The 14470-nt window shown below is 42.6% G+C and overlaps 1 protein-coding gene across 10 annotated transcripts in view; it reads left to right on the plus strand.

Moving 5' to 3' along the window:
• Window positions 1–14470, plus strand: part of DACH2 (dachshund family transcription factor 2) — a 324276-nt gene that overhangs the window by 166163 nt on the left and 143643 nt on the right. For all 10 annotated transcript variants that reach the window (XM_079961677.1, XM_079961668.1, XM_079961670.1 and 7 more), the window contains exon 2: window positions 4746–4861. In XM_079961677.1, the coding sequence (XP_079817803.1) occupies window positions 4746–4861 (116 nt within the window). The remainder of the gene's footprint in view (window positions 1–4745; window positions 4862–14470) is intronic.

Raw genomic sequence — 14470 nt, forward strand, 5'->3', positions numbered from 1 at the left:
GGTATATGCCTACATGGCTCAATTTCACACTAAACCATGGTTTGTGCAGCCATATTTTTAGAACCTAAAACCATACTATTGGCTTCCAAATGTACTGGCAAGACACAGTTTTGACGTGCTTGTGAAGTTTCTATTTCTTTTTTATTTGTGCTGCTCAGCAAGCCATAATATAGAGCTGCTCACTGCACCAAACCATGGTTTGCACTCCTTCAAAGCATGGTTTCCCATTTTGTTTCACTGGTCAATTGTAAGTCATGTTTCAGATCAATCTCTTCCTTAGCCATGGCTTGCACTGATGGTTGAAGTGAGCTCCTGTAAATCCAGACGGGTAGGACCTGTTACTGCCACCTTTTCTCCCCCACTCATAATGCTTAACTGTTTGCTCCCTCTCACACAGAAGTGGATGGTAGAACATAGATGTCATATACAGCAGTGTGCATAGGGTACCGTAATGGGGTAAAACCTGCCTTCCTCAAGAGATGCTTGAGTTATGCGGGAAGGGGGCCATTGCTCTTACAGGGTCCTCATAGTTAAGACTGCTGCAAGGAGAAGACCAGTGGAAAACCTGTGCCCCCCCCCGCCAGAAGTGGTTGAACTCTAAGTCCCATCAGACCTAGAGACAGGATCAGTAGTCATTGGTGATGGGAGCTGTGGCCCAATACAATCTGGCTCAAGTTTCTTTCTGCCGCTCTGTTTGTTCCATTGTGGTGATACCCAGCTTATCACTTCCTCATGATCCAATACTTAAGGTGCTTAGTTAGTGTGCATTGATGGCTTTGTGTAAAATTGCACACTTAGTAAGTATGATGTTGCAGTGATGTGAAAAACAAGTTATCTTGTCATTCAGTTGCTGCTGCACAAGAGCAGGTCTCCAAAGCCTGAGGACTGTTGTACAATAAAATGTATTGATCTATATACAGCAAAGTTTTTTATTGTGTTTTGCTGCATTGTATTGCATAGGACTCCCCAGAGTATATTTTAAAAATGCACTGACTATGGGACTTAAAAAATTAATCTAGATAAAAAGGACAAGGTTTATAGGCCTAAAGTAGTAAACTCAAGAATGATTTTAGGATGTGATATGTGTGTGTGTACCTGAGATCTAGACAGATGTATAATAAAACAAATATTATGCACACTCTTTGTGGAAGTATGAATACAGTAATGGCACCTCTGTGCAATAGTACCAGAGATTTCTGACATTTAACCACTTGAGTGTGTCTCCTTTTGATAAAGAGCTTTGCTACTGCAAGCTTGATGGAGTGAAATTTAACTTTCGTTTCTTTGCGAACAAGGGAAATCATTTTTGAGAGAAATGGTTCTTGCTATGAACCTCTCATTCATTGTTGCTGGTTGGCTGTATAACACAAAGTTTGTCAAAAGCTTCTTTACTCATCTGGATGGAATGGATTTCTCTCTAGGAAATAAGAGGAGGGGGAATGTCCAATTCGTGTTCTGTTTAGTGAGTACTAAAGGCTCCAGGTGCTTTTGTACATGAATATTTCACTCACTGAGAAGTTGCAATGTGGGATTTGTGGTTTTATATATGATTTAACAATTAGGCTACAATCCTATTCACACTTATCTGGGATTTAGCTCCATTGAGCTCAGTGAAGCTTCTGGGTGTACATGCATAAGCTCTTAATAATTCTGCCAGATGCATATTTGGTTCACAGTTGATCTGAGGAAAGCTTGCATTCCAAGTGTTTGCCTGTTTGGGTGGCAGGTCTAATTGGAAATCTAGCTTGATGACCTAAGTCTACTTTTTTAGTATCACTTGCCCTGCATATCACAATTACTGGCCAGGTTACAGTCCTTGTGTCCCATTTATTTCTGCCTCTGGAACACAACCAGTGTTCTCTGTCTGGCAGCACAAGGACCGTTGGAGTAGTGGGTAGAAGAATTTAAAGGCTGCACAACAAAGGAATCCAGTGCAACAGCTGTGCTAGCAGAAGCTTTTTGTGCAAGAGACTATTCTTGCTATGCAATCCATCTTGCAACCACCTTTGGTAATGGACTTGCATTTCCCCTTATGCAACAAGTATACTGCTAAGTGACTTCAACTTAGTGCTTCATTGGATACAAGCCCCTTCCCTTGTTGTTACATGCTCGGGTTGAAGAACTTTTCTCATCCTGACAGCCATATTCCCTCATAGGGAACCATTTAGGGGAAGTGCACCAGAGGTAGTCCAGAGGTAGAGGCAAAAGTGGGCAAATTGATGCACGTGCTAAAGTCAGAGCTTTCTACATACACACATAGGTCCCTTCCTCTAGGCATCATCATTATCTTCATAGTTCAAGGGCATACAGCTAGGCAACAGCAGATGAGGGTGCAAAGCAAGGCTGGTGAGGGGGTGTGACATGGTGAGAAGGATGGTGCCCTGGGGCGGGTGTGTGACCCAGGAAGAGTCCCAAAAGCCAGATACATAGGGCTGGAGGTCCTGAGGTTCTCCACTTCTGTTATACACAATATATTATATTTGTTTAATTTTAAACCTTGAACTTCAGTTGAGAAGTCCCATTGCTTATATAACAGGAATGCTTGAAGTGGGTTGCTCTGTTAGGGGTGGGGATTCCTGGAGTGTATTCAGATCTGCTCTGTCCTTCTCCCCTATTTTAAAGACAATATAGGGGCTGGTGCAGCATAACCATGTGGTCTCATTCATGGACAAGAAGCACCTAACCTTTTGTTTCTGTGAGTAAGAGATAGAGAGAGGCGCCACTTTACTTCTTTTACATTGTATATTAATATTCTTAGCCACAATTTATAAATGGCTTAATCCAGGGTTGAAAAATGTGAGAATTTTGATAAGCTAGATTAGAGTTGTTACCTGAGCCCATTGCACAGCATTCAGAAGCACCAATCAGTTGATGAAGGAGGGAAACCCAAAAGATAAACTGCTGTGGTCGCTCTTGGAATATAGCTATGCTATACTGTAGTACAATATGCTTTAAAATGTTTCAGGAGCCCCATGAAAGCAGCACAGGTTTCATTCAGCTAGGATACTGAGCTTGGACATGAGTCATCTAACCTGGTGAGTTTTATTGAGACCTGGTTAGATGAGAAGAGTGAACCAGGCATGATCCATCTGGGTACCTGGGCACAAGCATAGGTGATGGTTGCGGGGAGAGAGTTGGCTTCATACATAGAATTCTACCTTCTCCACCAGGAAACCAATTCATCTGGGAGCCTGGAGCTGCTCTTCAACACAATGTGTCGGCTCAAGCCTTGAGTTTTCTGGGGGATACCCCGCTTGTAGCCCTGCCAGTCTGTTCTGCAGTGACAGGACCTTATCTGTCATAGCACCCTATTTGTAGAACTCGCTTTCCTTGAAGAAGTGACTATTCCCATTCCTGTGTCATCTGAAGTCACATCTTTTCCTTCTTGCCTCTGTGACAACAATTAATATTTTACTGATTGTGGTATTTAACTTGTTCTGTTGTACTGAATGTTTTGATAATTGAAATATTTTTGCTTGTGAGGTTTGTTTGGTTTGTTTGTTTTTGTTTTTAGTTTATTAATGGATTGTGACCATTGTGTTTTGTTTGAATGTGTTGTAAACCACCCCTGGGATATTTTGGGATAAAGCTAGCAATTAAATCAATAATGGCTGGGTTGCAATTAAATTAAAAGTTGGCTAGCAATTAAATTAATAATGACATGGATCAGAATCTAGAATGCCGTCCAGTCACACCCTGAAACAAGGGTGCATGACTAAGAAAATCCCTTTTCTCACCAAAGGTATTGAAGAACCATGGTTATCATGTTTAATCATGAGAGCTGGTGCAATGTGGTGACAAGATTTGTTTGCTTTGATCCTCATTGCCTGGGGAACGTTGGGCTGAGAGGTAGCAACAGCAGCTGTCTCAAGGTCACACACTGTAAATTTTGTGGCTAAATGGGGGGTCTGAATCCTGCTCTCACCTGTCAAATCCTCATTCAGCTTAGCAGGGCAGTTGCTGCATCTCAGCCCATCCTTCCTCACAGGGTTCTTATGAGGGTGAATCAGAGGAGCCACATACTGCCCTAAACCTTTTGAAAAAAGAGTGAAATCAAAATTTTGTAGATAGATGAGATTAGAACACTGGGTCATCTAGTAAAGTTGAATATTTGCTCTCTGAAATGGAATGCCACATTCCTAACCCCTATCCCCCGTGCAGACCATCCAAGTGTCCCCATTTTCCAGGGACAGTCCCAGATTTACAGAAGTTGTCCCAGTTTCTGATTTGATCCTGGAATGTCCTGCTTTCCCTTAGGATGTCCGTATTTTCTCTGGGAAAATGTTGGACGGTATGGTAGGATGTCCCCATTTTCATCGGATAAATGTTTGCGGGGTATAGAGTTATCTGACCCGCCCCCCAAGCCATCTGAAGGCAGCTCTGTATAGGGAAGTTAAAAAAAAAAAAGTTTAATGTTTTATATATGTTGGAAGCTGTCCAGAGTGGCTGGGGCAACTCAGTCAGATAGTAAAATTATTATTATGGAATAGAATTTCCCTGTTTTCATTGGAGAAATGTTGGAGGGTATGTCAAAGTTCAGAAAAGCAGATCACCCCCAACACTTGTTTAAGGGCCACTGGCAGAATCGGGTACCGAAAGAGTTAAGGCTGTAGGAGCTGGTTTTGAATACAGCCAAGGCCTCTGTGCTATTCAGGACCTTAAAAAATCAATGCAGAGTGCATTACTATGCAAATCCTTTTGACAAAAGAGCTCTGAAAAGTTCATTTTCACTTTTGTTTCAACAGTTCACGACCAGGAAGACCCCCCAAGCGCTCTCTGGGGGTTGCAATACAAGAGAACACGCGCCTACTGCCCCACGGAGTACCAGGCCTCTTATCACCAGGACTTATCTCCCCAACAGGTAATAAAATCCATTGGATGATCGGCTCTGTCTCTCCCTACTGCACAGCAGTTGAAATAAACTAATATTGATCTAACTGCCTTGTCCTTCAGGGCTTTTCAAGCTTTACCAGAGGTTACGCTATTGGATTTTTTGAGCATTCATGAAAAACCCCGTGTGGTGTTGCTGTGCTGACTAAAACCTAATGGATTTGCGATTTAGTTCTTCATTAATCGTAATTTCCTTAAAGGGAAAGTGCCATTAGATACTTGGCTATATGATACGGGCGGAGGCAGGGGTAGGATGCTGATCCTCATACGGCCTCATAGGCTGCATGAATACCTTCTCTTAAATGTAGTGGGGTAGGTGAAATTATTCTTTCCCCTGCTCTGTCGAAACACATGGAAACCAACCGACCACTGCTGGATTACCAAATAGGCAGAGTAGGCACCGGCCTTTTAAATAATATTGGTTTGGTCTTGAAATAAAATTACTATCAAGCTTTCTTAGTTCAAAGGCTATCCCACTTGAGCGTGTACACGAGAAACCTCCAGAAACTGAGCTTTCTGTGAGTTGGTGTGTTGCAAGTTCTTGCCAACTCCAGATTCTAATAGAATAATTGTGAGTACTAGGAGATAATTTGCAGGGGGGGGGGAGGGGAGAAAGATTTCGACTGCCACAGGGTTAATCCGGTGCTGCAACCATGATCAAAGAGGACCTTCATGCATGGTGATAGCTGTGGGTAACACCAGTAATGTTTCCTGTGGCAGACCATGCAAGATGTAGAGATCATACACATGTGTACATAATGCCTTTGAACATCTGGGTAGGCAGTGCTAGGAGAGCTATCACAGAGGTGGGTAACAGGATCCAGCCATGGGCTAAGTTTGACCCATTTTCGACAATGACAGGTGACCCGTTTTTGCAGTCCTGGTTTGAAATCAAACTATGAAGGCAAGCACATTGCCTGGAAAGCCCCGACAAATGGCTGATCATTTGATTGGGTCTTGCAGTGTGCTGTGCATGCAGTGCTTCACAAGGCCTGACAGTCAGCTGATTATCGGTGCTTGTAGGGCAGGATACACAGGGCACTGTAAGATCCAGTGATCAGCTGACATCAGGTAGGGGACAGGCCAGCAGGGCTTAGCCAAAATGCCCTTCCATTAAAGGTAAAGGGTAAAGGGACCCCTGACCATTAGGTCCAGTCGTGACCGACTCTGGGGTTGCGGCGCTTATCTCGCTTTATTGGCTGAGGGAGCCGGCGTACAGCTTTCGGGCCATGTGGCCAGCATGAGTAAGCCGCCTCTGGCGAACCAGAGCAGCGCATGGAAACACCGTTTACCTTCCCGCCAGAGCAGTACCTATTTATCTACTTGCACTTTGACGTGCTTTCGAACTGCTAGGTTGGCAGGAGCAGCGACTGAGCAACGGGAGCTCACCCCGTCACGGGGATTTGAACCGCTGACCTTCTGATCGGCAAGTCCTAGGCTCTGTGGTTTAACCCACAGCACCACCCGCGTCCCTTGCCCTTCCATTAGCTGGCCACTAATTAATTAGGTCCTTGGTCTGGGGGTTCCCCACCACTGGGTATCATGTACAAGAGGGCAAAGACTTCTTCTCTGTTGCCGCAGAGGGCATGCCTGCATCTACAGGATGGTAGATTTCATTTGAATATTATGAGATACCTCAGTGCCCATTATGTACAGCATCATACCAGTTCAAGCAGTTGTGATTTCCTCACAAAAAATCCTAAGAACTGTTGTTTGCTACGGGTGCTGAGAGTTGTCAGGAGTCCCCTATTCCCCTCAGAGAAAACAATTCCCAGAGGGATTGGTTCTTTTTTAACCACTCTGAAAGCTGTAGCTCTGTGAGAGAAACATCAGTGTAGCTCAGGGATTTCCCACAGTTGTAATGTACGGGGCTGTTCGAAGGCAAAGCAAAGGACCTAATACCACAATGTATACCAGTGCCATTATTGTGACTCAGATAAAATGTTGTGAAATGTTGTGAGCCTGCTTTTGGGCACCCCAAAAGTCTTCTTCAGACTTCGAGTTTTGTACAAATGCATATCCATCTCAACTTTTACTGGAAGTTACTGTTTGGTCAAACTCTCCCTGAGTAGTTTAGATTGATGTTTGAAGATCTCAGGTTTTTGTCTGCAAGGAGTTGTGGTAGGTTTGTGTACCATTCCAACATACAACAACCCCCCCCCCCCGGATGTAGTATGAAGTCGTATAGCCCAGGATCTTGTGATGATTGGTATGTTTGGACTTAAGTAAAGCTTGAAAGAGAAATGGGATACCAACATTTTGCCCTGCTTAGAGATCCCACCCCTACTGAGTGATCTGGCTAGCGCCTGTAGACAGAATGTTGAACTATTGGAAGAATTGGACTGACTCAGTTTGACCATTCTCCTTATAAGCTGGGAACATTGGCAGATGTGAAAGAAATGCAAAATCACTTCCAATATGCGTTTATTAAAAGGGCAGAAATCGGGACTGGTTGACAAAGATATTTCACAACTGCCATGTAATGACTGCTTTAAATTACCCCATGGCTGGCTGCTAATTAAAGGTGCAGGAACACACACACACACACACACACACACACACACACACACAGAGCAATGGGAAACACTAGCGTTAATGCTGATGTTTATTGCAACAAATGCATGAAACATGGGCATCATATGCATGCTCACCTTTAAACATCTAAGTGTATGCATCAGGGAGGCAGGATTTGGTCAGTATCCCCAAACATATGCTACGTGCCCCAAAGTGGAGACAATTAAAAGCAGCAGCTTCATGTGGCATGCGAGACATACCATTTTAGCCATCTATATGATACAAGATGTGAAGCAAACTGTACTCCTTTAAAACGACTGTTTCACCCACTGTCTGCGGAGACTTGTTCTCAGTGACAAAAATTCTGCTGTGAATTACTTTGATGTTTGTGGCTAATAAATTAATATGATTAAGTTAATGAGCAGCACAAATGTTGCCAAACTCCACAAAGTCCATCTTTTGATTCCTGCGCTCTACATTTGCAGTCCTGCCTTTCCCCCTGTGGTGAGAGGATCGTTGCTTCCTACGCACTGTCACTGTGATAAATGGCAGATCCCACAGTACCCTGTGTTCCATCTGGTGTGCCCTCAAACTAATCCAAAATGAGAAGTATTTTATACAGATCGCACGCTCATGAGTGATGCCTTGCAGGGATCATAGGAAGATCTGATTATTTTTAGTTTTAAACTTTCCTCTGATAACAAAGTTGTTCAAGAATAGTATCTAGGTCTGCAAGCTGTAATAGTTAAATTGATCAACTGAAGCTAAATTGGAGTGGGCAAATTTTTGATCTGTGGGGCTGCAAGTTAAGGGAATTCACAAGGTATGTTGATTGTGCTGCAGCACCTGAAAATACTGCCTTTCTCCCAAGTTTTTAAATATCTCTTTTCTCTCAAGACTTCTGTCTCTTTCTTTCTCTCTCTCTCACCCTCTCCTGTCCCACCTTCCTTAAACATTTTGTTCCTTTCTTTAAATATCAAGCCTGTGGATTTGTTCTTTTTAACATATTTATTACAAAACTCCTAATCCTTGAGGTGATTGTTGCTGCTGTTTTTACTTTTAATGTACTTAACTGAATAGCTTGTCATAGTGGTTGCTGCTGCCGCTGCTATTACTTAAGACCCCATGCCATCCATGATGTTACCTGCATGGTGGTAGGTAGCGGGGAGGCTGATTGCATAAGCTGAAACTGATCCCACAACACATCACAAACTATGGTACTGCATGCTTCGTTTGGAACTACAACTGCAGAGTCAAGGTCACCCGAAATCAAGCAGCTTTATCCTCAAAATATATAGCCACTTGGACACAGCTCCATAGGCTGCTTCCCTACGGTGGGAGGCAGTAACCTCCAGCCCATCTAAAATAACTCTGCTGGCTCACTGTTAGAGGATGCAATGCAAGCTGTGAAATGATCATTCTTTGCAGCCTGCATTGCCTCATGGTAGGTATGATTATGCACGCTAACCAGTGTTTGGTTGGCTTCTGAGCAAGACATGTACAAGTTGTGCTAGAGTCTCTGTCCAGCATTTTTCAGAGCCTGAAGCTCCCCAGAATACAGTGTTGGAGTGAATGCTTTGGAATCATGTCAACTGCTTAGCAAAACCAGGGCTTTGACAGATCATCAGCTTTCTCTGCAGTAAGATACCCCAGAGTCAGAGAAATACCTAAAGGACAAAGAAAAACAGTAATGTTCCCCATAGCTTCTGTGTCCCAGAGCAACCACTGCCTCGAAGACTTGGTTGACACTTGGCATTAGATTTATGGGGACTGATGCACTTAAGACAGGGTGATATTAAAATTCATTTTGAAAGCATGACAATTGTAATAGTAGTGTTCCATATCATGGAAGAAGATGTGGAAGTTATAGTTTGCTCATTTGTTTATTTATTGTATTTCCAAGGCAGTAGCACTCCTGCTAGTTTGTGGTCTGTTATTGCATTGGGATGTGGGCTCAAGGATTGCCTTGGTATCTAGACTAGAAGCTAAAAGAGAGTCATGTTTTATCATAAAAAATGTTAAGTGGTAATGGCAGCTCTTAGAATAACTTGACTGATAGTGATACCCCCTTTAGTCCATACAGTTGAGAGGAACAAATTAGGCGTTTATTTGCTTTTGACATAAGAAAAGCAAGCCATCATGCTTTTTAAGATGTACAGAATCCCAAATTAGATAAATATTTGCTTTACAGCATAGCATTTAATGTTATGTTTGCCATAATTTGCTGCTATTTTGACAGGCCACAAATAAGAAGTTAGTCTAACACTCCATAAAAAGACAATAAATTAGATACTACTTCCCCGGGAAATAATTATTCCACGTATTTATGAATTGTGTGGGGATCTGCAGTTTGTATCAGAGCTATTCATTTTCTCAGTCAGACTTAAGTAACCAAAAGATGGAGGTGGTGGGTTTTTTTTTTTTTGAATGGGTGGTGGGTTTTGCATCATCCAGATTTTTGTGCATACAGTGGTACCTCTAGTTACGAACTTAATTCATTCTGGAGGTCCGTTCTTAACCTGAAACTGTTCTTAACTAGAGGCATGCTTTCGCTAATGGGGCCTCTTGCTGCAGCTGTGCTGCTGGCACACGATTTCCATTCTCATCCTGGGGCAAAGTTCTCAACTCGAGGTAACTCTTCCAGGTTAGCGGAGTTTGTAACCTGAGGCATTTGTAACTCGAGGTACCACTGGTATTAGAAATGATTCTGAAATCTTGTTCATGGGATAGGATTTTAGAGACCCCAGAGCAAGAATTGGAGGCCATTTTCAGTCCAAGGGCCACATTCTCTTCTAGGTAACCTTCTGGGGGCCACATGCCGGTGGTAGGCGGAGCCAGAGGAAAAAGTGGAGAGAGCAAATAACAGAGCAATTAACATTTCTATAGTAGGCTAGTTTCTAGAGGTACTCATATGCCCTTCTCTATCCTTCATCCAGGCAAGCAAGAAGGATTATCAGAATTCATGAATGCATACCAGCTAGGCAAAAACATTCAAGGGGAGGTGCAAAGGAGGGCATTGGGAGATGTGCTCTGGGAGATGGGGTGTGACTGGTAAGGGGTGTTTGGCATGGAGAGGGTCCTGAGAGCCAGATAGAGAGACCTAAGATCTCCCATACCTGGCAGGACTCCTAATCTACTTGTAGGCTCTCTTAGTTTTCTACATTTCCATGTTATAGCCACTTTTGCCTTCCTTGAACACACCTCCTCATATGTAGTGGAGGTTGGCCCATTAGAGGAAATGGGGCACTGGCCCAACAACATCAGCCTACCTCAACCAGTCCCCTCCTGCCTGCCTTCTTATTTGCAACCAGTCCATTGGCTGACTGGCAGCACTGGGCACAAAAATAAGATGCAGGTTGTGATATGTGCCTATTAATATCAGTCGCATAAATAAAAGCCGTTATCAAAATATTATATTGCAAACAGGGTTGTAAAAATTATAATGAATTAACAATTATGAAAATACAGCTCGGAGAAACAGACTAGGAAAGAGAGAACAACCTCTTCTGAAAGAACTAGACGATAACCTTTCTGGAATTCTTTAGCATGTTGAAAGAGTATTTTTGCACTGACTTATTAAATTAGGCAAGGTCACCTTTTCATTTTATTAACAAATTAGGTTTGCCAGATCGTGGACTTTGATTCTGAAAAAAACATGGTTAAATTGTTCAGGAACCTATGTCAAATAGAAAATAGACTGAAACAATGTTGAATCAATTTGAGGTGGCTTAGACCTTCGGTGTTGTTTTTACCAAAGGATGATTTGTTAAAGCATGGAGACAGTGCTTTAATGTGTGGTTATGTAATTCAAGGCTTGATTAGGTGGGCTTTTCAGATAATGATGGAAAACAGAAAAATAGTTTTGAGTAAGCCTCTTTTCTCATACTGACTACTACCCTCAAAAGCAGAGAGTAATATACATCAATAATAAGCCACGTATGGATGCCTATGAAGCCAAAATGTCATCATTCATAAGAGGGAGGTATCATCAGGTTTGGAGGAACCCCAAGATTTGTAGGAATAGTGAAGCCCAGACAGCCCAGTGAGGACCAAAGCTGCTAAGTTGCCATAAAATGCTGAAGACCTGTTCAGAGTGAGCAAGAGATGTACATCACTGGCCACCTCTGGCAGTGTTAAATCTATGCCCCATTGCTCATTATTTTCATGGTTAAATAGTCTCAATGAATAATAATAATAATAATAATAATAATAATAATAATAATAGTTTATTCTTTATACCCTGCCCATCTGGCTGGGTTTCCCCTGCTACTCTGGGAGGCTCACAACAGAATTAATAATAATAATAATAATAATAATAATGTGATAAAACATCAGACATTAAAAACTTCCCTAAATAACCTGCCTTTCTTCCACTGTACAATTCACATGATAGCACATATAGTTTCACATTGTGCTTATGTAACTATTTTTGATATGATTCTTAATGTTCTTTTATATGCCAATGGTTATTACTGTTTCCGAAGGGACTCACGGCAAAGGCAGTGGCACTGACAAGTAATATAAACACATAAACCATTAACAGTGTTTTGTCTAAATAAAAGGTTTTTCATACATTACTAAAATGAAATCATTATCACATAGTAGCATATGAGCACCAACAGATTCGCAGCTGTAGCTAAACAATCTGACTCTTAAATTGGGTCTTGTTGGATCTAGCTGTGTCTTCTCCGCCTCAGCCTCTTAAAATAAGTGCCAGAAAGGTAATTGCTAGTCCTTATAAAAACAAAACAACAACAACCCATAAAATAATATAAAGGAGGCAGAGTACTTGCAGAGTTACCCATTCTATCCAGCGTTCTTTCCCATCCTTCTTGCCAGATCTCTTGTACAAGTTGAAGGGATCTGTTCTGAGCCCCTTAGTAAATGGACAACTTGTCACCATTTTCCTTATTTTTATGAAATAATCTTTTGAATGTTATTGAGAAGTGGTGCTGTTGCAGCAAGCAGCTAGGCTAGATGAGGAAGGGCCATAGTTTAGTGGTAGACTTCCTGTCTTGCACGCAGGAAGTCTCCAATATCCCCAGGTTGGGTTGGAAGAGACTCCAATCCTGACTCATATTCTGGAGAGCTGCTGCCAGGCAGTGAAGACAGTACTGAGCTAGATGGGCCAATGGTCTGACTCGGGCTACAGCTGCGACGGATCCCCTATAGTTCAGTTCCTCCAGACTGTGACCATCTAAACCAACCTTAAGAGAGCAAAATGCAGTAGCTGTCTTCCAGAGAGAAGGTTCATATAGTGGTAAAGAAGCTGTTTCTAATATGCAGGAATGGGCTGTGTTCCACTATCATTTACATCTCAATAGTTCTGCACACATATGCAGCAAAGGTTCCTTTTTTGCAATGCATCACACACCCTCGGTGCTCAGCCGAGTGCAATTGACTTGGCCTCGGCAATCATGGAGCAGGTGACTCGATTATGCTGAAATCAGGCAGAAAATGTCCTCTTCTGGCTACTCAAGTGAATCAGTCAAATTATCAAGTGGCAAAACCAATCTTAGGCCTTGGGCCATTGAAGCTGCCACTTCCTATAAGTCAAGCCTGCATTTTAGTGTGAAATTGTTTTCTTTCTTTTCTTTAAAAACAAAACAAACCCACTTTCATTTATTATGCTTATTTCAGCTAATCTGTTTAGCAAATATGAATTCATCACCCCCCAGGAGTCACTTCAGATGTACAATCTTCTCTGGAAGCTGTACTGAAATATCAGAGGGCCTGTCGCTGCCAATTTAGTGAGTGTCCAATCTAGGGATGACCTAAATAGGGAGAACAGAATTTCAGCGGTTTGTTTTGGGTTTGGTTCATCTTAGGGCTTTATTTTATTTTATTTGCAAAAGGCTAAAAAATGGAGAGAGGAGATAAGGGGTGAAAATGATATAATTCCGAGAGGGGGTATACAACAACTCATATTTTATTTATAAACAGCTCAATTCTAACAACGCCTACTCGGAAGTAAGTCCAATTGAATTCAGTGAGGCTTACTCCCAGATAAGTGGGGTTAGGATCACCAGCCTTATTCAGTTGTCGGCATCTGTATAGTGCTTTCTAGTCAGTGAATGCAAAGCAGCTTGCCGTTTAAATTAATGGCATGCTATCTCATAGATGGGAATCAAAAAGGAAAAAAAAATGAGTGGAACGATTATGAGGAAAAAGGAACAAAGTGAAGTCTCAGTACCTAAAGAATGATGCATCATTGTGGTGACAGCCCACGTGAATAGGTGAGAAGTCCAATGGCAGTTGGTCATGTCACACCCAGGCCATTGGAGGGGCTCACTGTCTCTTGTTTGTCCATGATGTAATCATCTCAATAGTTCTTCACACCAGTGGGATAGCTGCTGTGGGTGGCAGTTCTGGGAGGGTGGGAGCAAAACAGCAGCTGGTCCCAGCTAAACACATAGTCTAGGTGCTGCTATTTCACTTGTAACCAGGTGGAGAGGGGAAGCCGAATGCCGTGCCACTAGAGCAAGCCTTGCTGCCTCAGCTGTCCCTCTGATGTGGCCAAGTTGAAAGGCTGCTGGTGGAGGGAGGCAGTTCTCACTTTGAAGAACCTTTCTGCTATTAATGGTGGGCTTTTAAGGACTTGTCCTCATGCCTGTAATGTTCATAGTGATGTAGTCAGGGGAGGGAAAGGAATCAGGCATCTGCAGTGGCTGAGTGATTTACAGTTGCAGTGGATCCTAAGCCTAGAATTTAAGGGAGTTTCAGCAAGCCAAGGGAGGTAACTGCAGGGAAACCAACCAGACCAGCAAAGAACTATCTTAACCAAAGATATTCATAGGTCATGTGATACTCTCTGACCCATTAACATACTTCAAGTTTAGACTTGCCACAGCCTTGTCCTCTTACCCCAGCTTAACACAAGCTCACCATGACAGTTTCTGATGAAGGATGATGGTGGTGGGGGTAGGAATCCAACAACATCTGGAAGACACTACATTGAGGATAGAGGAAAGTTTCAGAAAGGTGAAAAAGGAGGCTGATAGGTTTCAGCTACTGCACAACAGAACCCAGTGGAAGAGGCCTTTGCTCCTGGTTCAACCACTTGTGG

This window comes from Podarcis cretensis, assembly GCF_951804945.1.
Source record: "Podarcis cretensis genome assembly, chromosome: Z".
In the NCBI taxonomy this organism is placed as follows: Eukaryota; Metazoa; Chordata; class Lepidosauria; order Squamata; family Lacertidae; genus Podarcis; species Podarcis cretensis.